A 13,572-nucleotide genomic window follows, 5' to 3' on the forward strand; every position below is an offset into this window, starting at 1 on the left:
TTCCTCTCCATTGCCTCCTCTCCTACTCCAGACCATATTATACCAAGATTACTTCAGTCAGCTCTCTCCCATTTCGTATATCTTTTCTTCTCACCCGTCTGTGATGCCCCCAGCACCCCACATAAATTGTGTATATGTTACTAGACAATTTGACTCCTCTTCCACTTGTTTAGCTCAAGAAGCTATAATGGATTTCTATTACCCAGAAGTTAAAGTTAGAATTTTTGCCTCTCTGTCAGTCATTCCTTCCCATCCAGGCAGTACATACCAGGGAAATCTCTCCTCTGTCATCATCTCTTTTATTGGCTGCCTGCTTTGACACAGGGCCTTAAACCTGTCACTGGGCTAAAGCTAGATCAACAAAGTCCTTCGCCCCTCACCAGCTCCTACCAGGGCCTTTGTGTTACCATAGGTATCTGTGATGATGATGTTCCTTATCATTTCTGTAAGAAGAATGAAGAATGCAGCATTGGGAGAAATGAGATTTCTCAACAACTGAGTTCACTTTTATAAAGTTTATGTGACTCTAAAAAGATTAGACAAGCTTGGTGGCCTGTCTTCAGCAAGTGTATATAACTTCATAGCAGGCATTAAGAGACTTACCTCATCCGTGGAGTATATTTTTTTCCTGTTCCTATTTACCTAATCTTCAAGAATAAACCACTCTTTGACTCCTCCTTAGCACAGTCTTGTCAACTATTCTTTTATTATTCCCACATCATTGAAATACTAGTGTCTTGTTCCTATTGAGAATGTATGCCTTTCCACAAACGAGACAGGCGGGAATTTTCAAAATATTCATAACTTAGTAGTAAAGGTGAATAGCAACAAAGATACAAGAAGCATATAAGTCAAGTTTTGAAAGGACAGGTTTCTGAACATTTTGTGTATAGTCTCACCTAGTTCTTGGGTTCTAACCATCTTCCCCGTTTCCCAGAATACTTCCTAGTCATATGCCTTCCAAGAGAAATGCTGGCTCGTCAGTTGGGTTTCAGGGGTAATCATTGGTGATGATCCCTGAATCCTTTGTGACAATCTCTGCATTTCCTGGGGTACCCAGTATACCAGCCAGCTCTCTGAGCCTTCCCCAAACTGCACCCTCAAGAGCAGAGTGGTTTCCTCACCAACAGTAAGAGTATTTGGTTTCTCTGTAGGAATTCAGAGTTTCTGTAAGGATTTGGTGGAGGTGGCAGACATTTTGGAGAAGACTACAGAGTGTATTTCTGAAGAAACAGAGCCTGGGGACCAGAAGCTCACTCTGGAGAAGATCTTCCGAGGCTTGTCACTTTTAGAAACAAAGCTGAAAAGCGTGTTTGCCAAACATGGCCTGGAGAAGATGACACCCATTGGTGACAAATATGACCCTCATGAGCATGAACTCATCTGTCATGTGCCAGCTGGTGTTGGGGTGCAGCCTGGCACTGTGGCATTAGTAAGGCAGGATGGCTACAAGCTTCATGGCCGCACCATTAGACTTGCCCAGGTGGAAGTGGCAGTGGAGTCTCAGAGAAGACTATGAATGGGCCCAGAGGAACTGAATGTTCTCCCGGAGTGCAGTCACCTGTGATTCCTTTATTTATTAAACTAGGTTCATATTGTACATGAGGTACTTCATGTGATCTGTTTTGGATTTAGTCATATTGGCTTTATTTCTAAGATACTCTTTTGATTTAATGTGACCTGTTTGGTCTCATCAGAAGTCTTGCCACTGGGCATTTGAACAATGTGACAAGTGTTCCTGTGGCCTTATCAAAATACGTTTAAGAAAATTATTTTGAAATTGGTACTCTGATGACTTTCAATCCAAAATTTTTTTTAAAGGTGGAAATGAGTATATGTTTATGTATTTTCAACTAAATGTTCCTTACTAATGGTCCCTATAAAAGGAATTGTATAGAATCTTGTATTTGTGGGAAAAGGAGATGGTAGGGATTGGTTTAACATTTGGGTACTTAAATGATAAAGCTTTATAGTTGTATGAATTGAAATCATTTCGGTTGATTTTTGTGCACGTAGATTTTCAGGACTTCCCGTTTTTATTTTATTTTTCTTTTAGCCATCTTTTGTCCTTGTAGTTCCTGCCAGATAGACTTCATATTCACACTCGTTGTCCCTTTTCAAATCCCATTTACAAGGCTAATGACCCAGGCAAGACTTGGAAGGCAGAGACTGGCAAGAAATCAAGATACCAGGTCCCTTTCGAGCAAGTATGGCCAAGAAACCTTGTGCTTTCTTTGTTGAGTTAGCTTCAAATTATTTTCAGCCCCCTCCCTAGGTATATAATCATTTCAGGGAAGTTGAGGCAGCACCAACAGCTAAAGACCTAAATTGGTCTACATAGGTAATTTACCCTCAACTTCTCTTTCCACCAGCCCTTAAATCCTCTGCCACTTTGTCAGATTTACCTTATGATCCTTTATTAGATTACGTGGGGAGGTGGTCAGGACAAAAAAATGTTGGGTTCCCATGATTCCTCATTAGTTATGCTAGGTTTGGGGTGTTTTTTGGGGGGGTGGGGTACTCACAATTCACTACCTCTCTTACATTGACAAGCTTTATTTCCTAGTTTTTGTGTGTGTCTTATGTCACATGTGTAAACATCTAGCTCCCCTTTTATGTACTGACCTCCTAGAGTTAATGAGCCTATGTGTATATTTTTTATTTCAGTCTTGCTTATAAATAGTGTTCTGTAAAAAATTTATTCAATTTATTCAATAAATGAGTTAGTGAAAGAATGAGATATATACAGATATAGATATAGATCTATATCTATATCTATATCTATATATCAATTGGACATTACAAAGGAGGTCATATGGTTATTTTAGTGTTAGAAGCAGCCTTCATGGTGATCTAATCTCACCCCTTCAGCTTCTTCTGAAGTATGAAAACATAGTCCTTTTAGGACTAGACTCAAAGAAAAAAAAAACAATCTCTAAAACTAGTAAACTAAATTTTAGTGAGAACTTAAGTAAGAAACAACTAGATATTAACTTCAGTCATTTAAGATTCAACAGTTCTATAGCAAACATGTAAATATGTCCCCAGCAGAGAATTAAATGTTGTTAGGTGTCCAGATTGCCCAGGTTTAGGTTTAAGTTACTTACCCATAAAATAAATCCATTCCTACTAGAACTCTATGACCCCATTCTGTGGAGTGGTGAAAGTTATCCTCTTAGACATCATAGATAGTTCTAGCATACTACACAAGCATGTATCAACAAAGCATCCCCCAGTGGGTCCTACCACCTCCACCAGATTTAGACACTTAAAAAAAAACAAATACATGCTTCTAAGATGCAAGCAAAAGACTGTTGGTGAGATTTTAAAACCAGAACCTCTTTTGTCATTCCACTAAGTACATACTGTAGATATAATGAGCAGTCAGATTTCACAATAGGAATTTGTCTTTTTTTTGCCTTCATTCCTTTGAGATTAACAAATAGTGACAAGAAAATGAGCCAATTATGATTTCCTTTGTGTTCTTGGATCACTAGCTATCATTACCAGTGAATTAGAATAACCATAATTTTAGGTGTGGAATGTTCTGATTACTTGAAGAGTTTTTAAATATTCCTTGCAACCTCCTGTTTTAGCAAGTAGACTGAGAATAATTTCAGATTCTTCGATTATTCAGTAGTTTTGCAGACTTAAAAGTATAAATTTAGAAGATGGAGCTATAACAGTGAGAATCTCAAAATGCTGAAGGGCTTTCACGAGCCAGTGCAGCATAATAGAGCATAGTAGGCTTAGTAGGCATCAACTTGAACATAATTCCCAGCCTAGTCACTTCACTCTTCTGAGCCTGCTTCCACGTTTGTAAAATGGTTATAATTCTCAAAATATTGTGAGGATTAAGCGAAATGTGCAAATTGCCTATTACAGTAGGCCCTCAAATATTTATTTTTATTGCCTTTTATTATACACATTGTTTTTCGTATGTTTTTATAGTTGCCTAAAGTCTAGGGGAAGGGAAAGACTGGTTAAGTGGTGCTTGACTATAAAAAAAAAATGGTAAGCTAATCAATCACAGCGAACTTATTTTCCTTTTAGCTTCTGTTTTTTGTGTTTGTCTGTTTTAACCAAAACAAGGAAATCTACATTTTTAGACTGGAGAAATAAAATTGCTTCAGTGCCCTTAATTATTTTCATCTTGATGGTAAAGTAAAAAGACATCATTGGCTTGCCGATGATATGTGTAAGGAAGCTTTGACTCATTTGAAGAGGGATCTTGGTGCTTTAGTACTTGGATTTTAAGAATCTTTTGTGGATTTTCCTCACTGCCATAAAGGAATTATTCAGCCTGACACTGATATAAGCTTGTGGTGGTCTTTCATGGCAAAGGATTTAATAACTGAAGAAAGGTTCTTAAACACTAAAGCAAAATCAAATAAGGAAGACTAAGGATGAAATATAATCTTCAGAAACAACTTTAATAAAACCTTAATTGAAATAACTGTGTTTCACGTGTTTAGTGTCTTTGTCTGCCAGATTCATATTGTGTATTGACGTGGTCACTCCACTGATTGCTGACCCACCTTATTGACACTCAGTGGAGGTACCAGCAGCCCAGCCAAGTGAACGCAGTGTAGGCATTCCACACCTTGCCTCGGTGTTGAAGTCTTGTCTGTTCTTCTACCTCCTTGACTTGCTTCCTTCTGATTTCTATGTATTTCTTAGATCTGGACTCCTGTTTCTGCCTTCCTCTCTGGCACTGCCTTTTCTTGTGCTCGCTTCTTGGTTCTAATTGTCTTACCTGCTTTAATCATTTCACTTGAACTGCAGGACTTCTGACCATCCTCTCAACTGGATTACTGGCATGTGGCCTACTGCTTCCATAAGCCCTTCCCAACCTTTGCCTGGCCTTTCCTTTACCTCTGCTTCTCCACTGGCTTCCACATACGCAGCCTCCTGGCTAAGTGCCCCTCTTCGCATTCTTCCAGTCTTGTCTGCATACCCTGGCTCCATAATCCATTGTTCCTCATACTCCCAGTGCTAGTTTGTAAGTATATTCTTATTCCTGTCCACTCAGACTTTGTCCACATTCTCAAATTCACTGGAGGTTTTAAAACACGACTCCAAAATCTCCTTGAATCTGGACCAATAGAATATAGGGAAGTGACACTGCTGGTTTCTGACCCAAACCTTCCTGTCTCTGGATGCTCACTCTGGATACAGCCATCAAACCAAAGAGTGAGCTCAAGTAGCCTGTGGAGTGGAACTGAGGGCCATGGCTGAGCTTTCAGCTGACAGCCAGCAGCATCCTGCCAGCCACCTCAGTGAGCCACTTTGAGGGTGGACTCTCCAGTCCCCAGTGGAGCAGCCCCACCTGACATAACATGGAACACAGATGAGCTGATCTCACTGATCCCTGCCCAAAGTGCAGATTTATGGGCAAAATAAATGATTGTTACTTTTAACCACTAAGTTTTGGGATGGTTTGTTATGCAGCAATAAATAACTGATTGAGTCACCCAACCTCACTCCCAGTCAAACTACTAGTTTTGCACCTCGGCTACCAGAATTATGCCTCCTTGCTTTTCCTCTTAAACAGCCTTTTTGAACTTGTCCTACAACTTTGATACACATCATCGATGTGTTGTTGGATTGGAAGAACTTCCAGAAGAAAATACAGCTCTAGAATCTAGAGTTACCGAGGACCCTAAAATTAAAAGCCAAAGTAGAGTCAAGTTGAGTTTTAAAGTTAATATGATTTTACCCAATTAAAATACTGCAAGAATTATATTGTTAGCACATAAGAGAACATGGCACAAAGTGATGGTGAATGCTTGTTTTAAAAGATAATTTAAGGGAATATCTTGAGTCTGGAAATGAACTTAAAAGGTTTTCCATTCTAACACAAATATTGCCAAAGAGTTTTTCTTTTTAATATGAGAAATGCATGTTTATTCATCTACTACTTTACTAGTAATCTAGATTGGCCCTGTTAAGACTCACAGAGCTGGTGGAAACTCAGATCTAGGCCCTTTTACTATTCTCCAAGTCCCTTCCATTTCTTCTCTTAGCCATAATCTGACTGAATAAACATGGATTTTCCTTATTTTACCCTGAAACTCATCCCCAATTTTATTTTCTGCTAGAGGAAATCTGTCCTTCATAGTGTGGTAAACTAGCCACAGTGAGCTGCTCTTGTTTTCTGAGAGGGTGAAAATGGGAGCTTACCCCTTCCTTCCTACCTTTCCTCCCCTATGAAAGGAGAGTGGATGAAACTCTTACCTTTTGTTTTTAAGTAGAAGGCAGAGACATACACTGTATGTCAGAACTTCAAATACACGTAGTAACTAACAGCAGCCTTGAAAGCATCTGGCCTTGTTTCAGCATAGGCTGAAACAAGCAGCGTCTAGCCATCCCGACTGCATGACTCGTCAGCAATTTCCAGCACTTGCAGACACTGCCAAGTGATTTCACATCCCCTATCTCACGTGATTGCCACAACCACCTAGAAAGGCAGAGCAGGGAAACAGAACGAGACACAGACAAGGCACGCTACAGAGCCACTAACGCTCAGAGGTTGGCTTGGAACCGAGATCGTCAAAGCTTCAATTCTTTCCCTGCCGTCAATCCCCCCGGGGCTGGGCCCTGGTCCTGAAGCCGAGCACTCGAAACGCGCACACCTGCGCCGGAGCAGGACGAGCCAGCCAATGAGGAAACCGCATCCAGGAGGCGGGACGGAGAAGCTGCCAATGACAGAGCCTGCCCCCAGAGAGATGCGGCTAATGAGGACCTCCTGCCGGAGAGGGAAGGCTGATTGTCCAATGAGAGGCTGCGACCAGCGAGGCTGGAAGGCGGAGCAGCCAGTGAGGCGCCGGGCTGGGGCGGGGAGCCCAGCGCCAACCCGCGACTGCCCGAGTCCCGGCGTGCTGCCCCAGTCGCTGCCCGCCATGGCCCGCGCTGCCCGGCTCTTCGCCTCGCTGGCCGCCCTCCTCGCCGCCGCCGCTACAGGCGATGCCCGGCCCAGCAAAATCGGTGCGGGAAGGACCGGGTGGGGTGCTGATCTGGGGAGGGCTGCGAGGGAAAAGGGTTGTGAGCCGGGAGCTTCTGGATGGGGGAAGGGGAAGGCAGCTGGGCGAGGGAGGGGTCCTCGGGAGAGGAGCTGGGTGGAGAAGAGCCGAGGCACTGCGACTGGGCGAGGAAGGGGACCGCAGTAGGCAAGGTGCTGATGGCGTGGGCTTGTGTCCAGGGCTACCTGGGGCGGAAAAGAGGCTTGGGGCAGGACGGGTCACCGATCTTAGCGGAAGTTCCAGGGGCACTGAGCATCTGCCGTGGATCTGGCTCTTTGCCAGGTGCCCCCAGGACAGAGATTCTGGCCTCTCTGGTTGACGTCATTCACACAGGTGTATTGAGGGTCGTCTGTGTAGCAGGCACAGTGCTCCACAGTTCCTGTGTGGAGGAGAAGAGACTGCACAGTACAAGGAAGTTAGTGCTAAGGCTGAGAAAGCACTGGGAATACAGAGGAGGGGCACTTCACCCCAGTCTTTGTGGGCTCTGGGAGGGCTTCCTAGAAGTAACATGTAAGCCAAAACCTCATGGAGGGTAGGAGGCAGTTCTAGGAGAGACAGAACCCATGGTAAGTCGTCTGGGGATGGATTTGCCGAATGACGAAGTGGGGAATTTTTAACAGCAGTCTTCTTACTTATTTGCTTTCTTTTGAAATTTTCAAACATAGACCAAAGTTGAAAGAATTGTACAGTGATCACCTGTATACCCAGCACCTAGATTCTGCCGTTAAGAAACTGCTACTATATTTGCTTTATCACATACCTATCACATGTGCATTGATCCATCTTACATTTTAATGCATTTCAAAACAAACTGCAGACATCATGACATTTTGCTAAATACTTCATCATGTATATAATTGACTAGAATTCCATATTTGTTTACACTTTTTACCTCTTACCATTTGTCATTTTAACTCTACATGAATCAGAGGTTTTCAAGTCCCTCCTATATAAAATTCCCATGGGAAGAGATGCTGGGCTTCTGGTGTGAAGGAGAAGGAGTCCCTAATCCACTAGGCCGCCCTCTGTGCGCTCTAGGTGGCAGGGAGGGATGCCCCATGGGAGCACCACGGACTCAATAGGGCCATTGCAGTGCTAACGTTTGGATTACCAAACCACAGCTCAGGCCATAAAGGGTTAAGAGGCTGAAGCGTGCCAGAAATCAGTTTGGGACTGAACGTTTAGGGTTTTCAGAGGAAAGAGAATCCTGAGGGCTGGAGTGGCCAGAGAAGGCCTAATGGAGGAGGTAGATTTGGAGCCAGGGTTTGAAGGATGGGGAAGAATTAGGCAGGCAATGTCTTGAGATGCAGGGCCTCCCCCATCTCTTGGGAAAGGGCAGCAGAGCAGGACATTTCCCACTGAACAGTGAAGAAGGGGCAGGGCCTCCTCACAGCTCTACCATTTCTGGCAACGCAGAACTTGCTGCCTTCCTCATTCCAGCCAGCCCTACCCACCTCACCCCAGGCATCATCAAGGCAGGCTACCTGGCAATGCCATGCTGTCCTGTAGCTTTCCTGATTTTCCTCAGCCCTCTGACAAGAGCCTCTGTCTGTCCTTGGTGGTTTGGACTCTACCCACAGTGGGAACGAGGAGCTTCCTGTTAAGATGGCTTCACCCTCAGGCTGCTGCATGATCAAATCTGAACACCTCGGTGTGGCACTGGACCCTTTTTCTTTTAATTTTATTTATTTATTTATTTATTTTTGGCTGTGTTGGGTCTTCATTGCTGTGCGCGGGCTTTCTCTAGTTGCAGCGAGCGGGGGCTACTCTTCGTTGCCGTGCGCAGGCTTCTCATTGCTGTGGCTTCTCTTGTTGTGGAGCACAGGCTCTAGGTGCGCGGGCTTCAGTAGTTGTGGCACATGGGCTCTAGAGCACAGGCTCAGTAGTTGTGGCGCACGGGCTTAGTTGCTCCGCAGCATGTGGGATCTTCCTGGACCAGGGCTCGAACCCGTGTCCCCTGCATTGGCAGGCGGATTCTTAACCACGGCGCCACCAGGGAAGCCCACATTGGACCCTTTAAACTCCCCCATAGCTCCACATGTGACCTGCTCATGCTGTTCTCTCTGCAGAGAATGTGTTTCTGCTCACTGGCAAAGCCTATTGTCCTCCAGGGTCGTTGTTTCCCTGTGAAGCCAGGGGCCCACACCCTCAGGCAGAATTCACTGCTTCCTCAGGAGTCTCTGGAGTCCTGCTGTTGCACTTGGTCACGCGTTGTCATTGCTAATAGTGCATGAGTCTGTCCACTCTCTCCCCGCCTATGCTCAGGGGGACCGGAGCTCTCCCTGTCTGATTCATCCTATGTCCAGCACATCTTACCATAGACCAGAGAGTGGGTGTCAGTTTGTGGGTGTTGAATGAGCTGACTCTCAGTGAGGTGAGGTCTTCTGCTTCCCTGTAGTCCTTGGGCAGCTTCCAGGCCTTGTGATAGCGGTTTCTCGGGGGGGGGGGGGGGGGGGGGGGTATTCAGGTCATTGGTTTAAAACGTTAAGGGCATTCTTGGAAGTGGCTTTGTAAACACTGAGAAGAAGAAAGTAGTTTGTTCTTTCAAGATGCAACAAATAGTGAGCTCTACTGCCTGCCAGGATCTGGGGACATAGGGACCTGCCCTCAGACCTTAACAGATCATTTGAGTATAGTGTGCCATGGCCTAGGCCAGGGTAAGGAGAGTGCTGTGGGACTGTGCAGGAGGGACACTTGTCTGAGGTGGGTCAGGCAAGCCAGCTAAAAACTACATATAAGGGCCACAGAGGTCAGTGAGGCAAAGGGTGACAGCATTTCTGACAAAGGAAGCAGTGAGGGCAAAGGCACAGACATGAGAGAGCAAAGTCCCATATGCTCCACAGCAGAAGTCAAGACAGACAAGAAGGTGGAGTGTTGCAAGGGTGAGGCAGGGAATGGAATAAGTAAATGGAGCCCAGATCATAAAGAACCTTGTATTTTTGCCTTCTTGACAGGAGCCTGTGGTCTTAGGGTCCAACATGGGTCTAGGAAGGACAAATCACACCAGCTTTATCTCATTCTCTTTTTGAGTAGGTTACAAGACTGTCAGATGAGACGAAAGCTGTGTCTTAGATATGTGGTGGGCAAAAATTGTGGGCAGCGTGGCCATCCTTTTCAGTAGTTTCATAGCTGCTGTACTGTCCTCTCAGTGCTATGGAATGATTACTGTTTGGTCAGTGGTTCCTAGCAGCACCTCAGAGCCCTGTCCGATGAAACGCTTTTCTCAGTGACTTGGATGGTATATGAACCAAGTTTGCAACTAACAGGAAGGCAGGAGGTGTAGTAAAGACAGTGGGTAAGACCCCAAAAGACGTCAGCGAGCTGAAACTTCATAACAAGAGTCCAAACCAAAACAGATGTCCTATACAGTGATGAGTGACCCATCACAGGGTGAACTCCAGGCTCGGCAAACACAGATGTGGAAATGACTTACATATCAGTTGGGAGGTTGCAATAGACCAAGGGTTGGCTGACTTCTTCAGTAAAGGGCCAGAGAGTAAATATTTTAGGCTGTGCTTACAGTCTCTGTTCCAACTATACTCAACTCTGCCTGGCATGAAAGAGCCATAGCCAATAAGCTAAAGAAAGGGTGAAGCTGCATTCCAGTAAAACTTCAGCTTGCAAAAACAGGCATCTGCCTAGATTTGGCCCTTGGGCTGTAGTTTGCCAACCCCTGGATTAAGGAGTGGATTCCAAATACAAATCTAACCTAACGTGCCTTTCGGTGACCAGGTTTTCACCAATTCGCAGTGAAATAAAACTAGGGACAATGTAAAGAGTCTGTATAAAACTAAACTTACACTTTTAAAATAAGCATCCTGAATTTTGAGATTCTTTCCTGTTCCTTTGCTACTAACTTGTCTTTTTCTTTATAAAATAATTATAGTAGGTGGCAGTGTTCAGGTTGACCTTTGCTGTTTATTAATAGCTTTACTAAGAACGAGTCTGCAGATTTCCTTTTTGAAATGTTAAAAGCCTATGAGATGCAAATACCTGGGGAACCACCAGCCCAGGAGGCTGAGAAGGCGTGACCCGCAGTCTCACGCCCATGCTCTGTCTCTCCCCACGCCTGCCTCCCGGGCCTGCTGACAGCCGTGGTTGGAGCCGGAATTGGGGGCTCTGCCGTGGCCCATTTCCTCCAACAGCACTTCGGCCCCCGGGTGCAGATCGACGTGTTTGAGAAGGGGACCGTGGGCGGCCGCCTGGCCACCATCTCGGTCAACAAGCAGCACTACGAGAGCGGCGCCGCCTCCTTCCACTCCCTGAGCCTCCACATGCAGGGCTTCGTCAAGCAGCTGGGTGAGTGCGCCGTCCTGGGGCTGGCAGCAGCCATCGGGCCCTTCCCAGATTACCCTGATGGTCAAGGCCGGAAGGTCATATAGCCCAATCTCCTCGTTTTACAGATGGAGCAGCTGAGACCAGAGAGGGGAAGGAACTTGCCTGAGGTTACACAGTGAGTTAGTTGCAGAGCCGGGATTAGAATTCAGGTTTGACCTCTCCCCCAGGCCAGTTTCTTTCCCTTTCAATTTGCTGCTTCTCAATAATCATAATCGTAATGGCTTCCACATGGTGTATGCTTGCCAAGTACCTGGCATCCTTCTAGGTGATACATAGGCATTACCTCCAATCCTCCCTACCAGCCTGCAAGATGGGTATTATATCTCCTCCCAAGGAAACTGAGGCTCAGAAAGCATATACACCGCGGCTAAGTCTCTGCAGCTAATAAGTGAGAGAACTGAGATTCAACCGCAGAAGCATCTATCAAAACCACAAATACGGGGCTTCCCTGGTGGCGCAGTGGTTAAGAATCCCCCTGCCAATGCAGGGGACACGGGTTCGATCCCTGGTCCGGGAAGATCCCACATGCCGCGGAGCAACTAAGCCCGTGCGCCACAACTACTGAGCCTGCGCTCTAGAGCCCACGAGCCACAACTAGTGGAGCCTGCGTGCCTAGAGCCCGTGCTCCGCCACAAGAGAAGCCACCGCAATGAGAAGCCCGCACACCGCAACAAAGAGTAGCCTCCACTCGCTGCAACTAGAGAAAAGCCCACGCTTTTCGCCGCAACTAGAGAAGGCCCACGCACAGCAACAAAGACCCAACTCAGCCAAAACTAAATTAATTAATTAAGTTTAAAAAAAAAAAACCAAATACATATACGGTTGGATGCAGAAATCCATTTCTCAGAAGTGATCCTGTAGGTGTACCCGCAGATGTTCAGAGTGGCAGGCACACAAGGTTGTTCATTACAGCATTGTAATAGCAAAAAGTTGAAAATATCCCACCCGCCCACCCACTGGGATCTGAGATTAAACAAAGTATTGTTTAAGTACACAGCCGACTGTTCAGCAGCCAGAGTGAGGAAGTCCTGTAGGCCCACGTATAGAACAGTCTCCAAGATACATATGTCAATAAGGTGCAGACCAGTGTATATAGTATGTGGGGGTGAGGGGAGGGATAACTCAGAGATATGTACACATTTATAAGTGTTTGCACAAAATATCTCTAGAAGGATGCTGCAGGAATATACTCACTGGTTGCCTCTGGGTAGGGGAACTTCGTGGCTTTGGGACAGGAATAGGAGGGAAAGAAATAAAAACCCGTGACTTAGGGCAGGTCCTGTAATCGCTCAGCCTCACTTTCCACATCTTTACCTGGGGTTGCTAACACCTGTTCTGCCTCTCCCGAGGCTGTGAGAAGATGAAGTGAGATATGAAGACCCAGTGCTCTGTAAGTTGTAGAGTGCAGGCAGTTGCCAGGAGCTGTGATTCCTTCCATGTGGCCTTGGTGCCCAGGGCTGCCATCTCAGAGCAGGCTCTGTTGGCTGTCAGCCCCTGGACGGTCCAGGATGACGTCTGAATTTCCCTCACTCGTGGCTGAGTGGATCCCTGTTGGAAAAAAATATAAAATGGTACATTAGTTTAATTTTCATTTCTTTGTTGACTAGCCAGGCCAGATATCTCCCCAGTGTATTGTATACTGTTCTTAAACAAGCAGCACAGATGCACAAACCATAGTGTTCATATTCCCTTTGATGGAGCCGATCCATGTGCATCCTTCAGGACAGCCCCTGAATTTAAGCCTCAGGAATCGCTAGGTTCCCCCGGGGCGGGGGGGTCCTCCGAAGGGGACCTGAGGGCCTCCTCCTTGTCTCCTCAGGGCTGCGGCACCGGCGCGAAGTGGGAGGGAGGAGTGCCATCTTCAACGGGGAGGACTTTGTGCTGGAGGAGACTGACTGGTACCGCCTCTGGTGGCACTACGGCATCAGCTTCCTGAGACTGCAGATGTGGGTGGAGGAGGTCATGGAGAAGTTCATGAGGTAGGGCTGGGTGGGGTGTGGGGAGGGCATTCTAGAAGGAGAGAGGAATAGAGCTACCGAAGGAACCAACGTGACTGTACACTGTCCAAAAGGAAAAGGTACTTGCTGGGTGTGAGAATTCCGCCCAGGCTCCGAGCACGCCCGGAGTCGGCAAGGTGCTTGCTTAGTGCAGCGGTAGTTGGTCTCTCGCGTTGTCACACTGGCATCCTCTTTCCCTCAGCTAAACTGGAAAA

The 13,572-nt window shown here is 46.0% G+C and overlaps 2 protein-coding genes across 2 annotated transcripts in view; both read left to right on the top strand.

The window, feature by feature from the left end:
• GRPEL2 (GrpE like 2, mitochondrial) overlaps window positions 1–1,519 on the top strand; it is a 7,572-nt gene extending 6,053 nt beyond the window's left edge. Inside the window, exon 4 of the mRNA XM_007447493.1 lies at window positions 1,155–1,519. Within this exon, the coding sequence (XP_007447555.1) occupies window positions 1,155–1,519 (365 nt within the window). The remainder of the gene's footprint in view (window positions 1–1,154) is intronic.
• Window positions 1,520–6,896: 5,377 nt separating this feature from the next.
• The window catches only part of PCYOX1L (prenylcysteine oxidase 1 like), a 12,232-nt gene continuing 5,556 nt past the window's right edge, over window positions 6,897–13,572 (top strand). Inside the window, exons 1-3 of the mRNA XM_007447494.1 lie at window positions 6,897–6,987; window positions 11,115–11,321; window positions 13,180–13,339. Coding sequence (XP_007447556.1) covers window positions 6,903–6,987; window positions 11,115–11,321; window positions 13,180–13,339 — 452 coding nt within the window. The 5' untranslated portion in view covers window positions 6,897–6,902. The remainder of the gene's footprint in view (window positions 6,988–11,114; window positions 11,322–13,179; window positions 13,340–13,572) is intronic.

The sequence above is a fragment of the Lipotes vexillifer genome, unplaced genomic scaffold, assembly GCF_000442215.2.
Source record: "Lipotes vexillifer unplaced genomic scaffold, Lipotes_vexillifer_v1.1 scaffold1009, whole genome shotgun sequence".
Taxonomy (NCBI): Eukaryota; Metazoa; Chordata; class Mammalia; order Artiodactyla; family Lipotidae; genus Lipotes; species Lipotes vexillifer.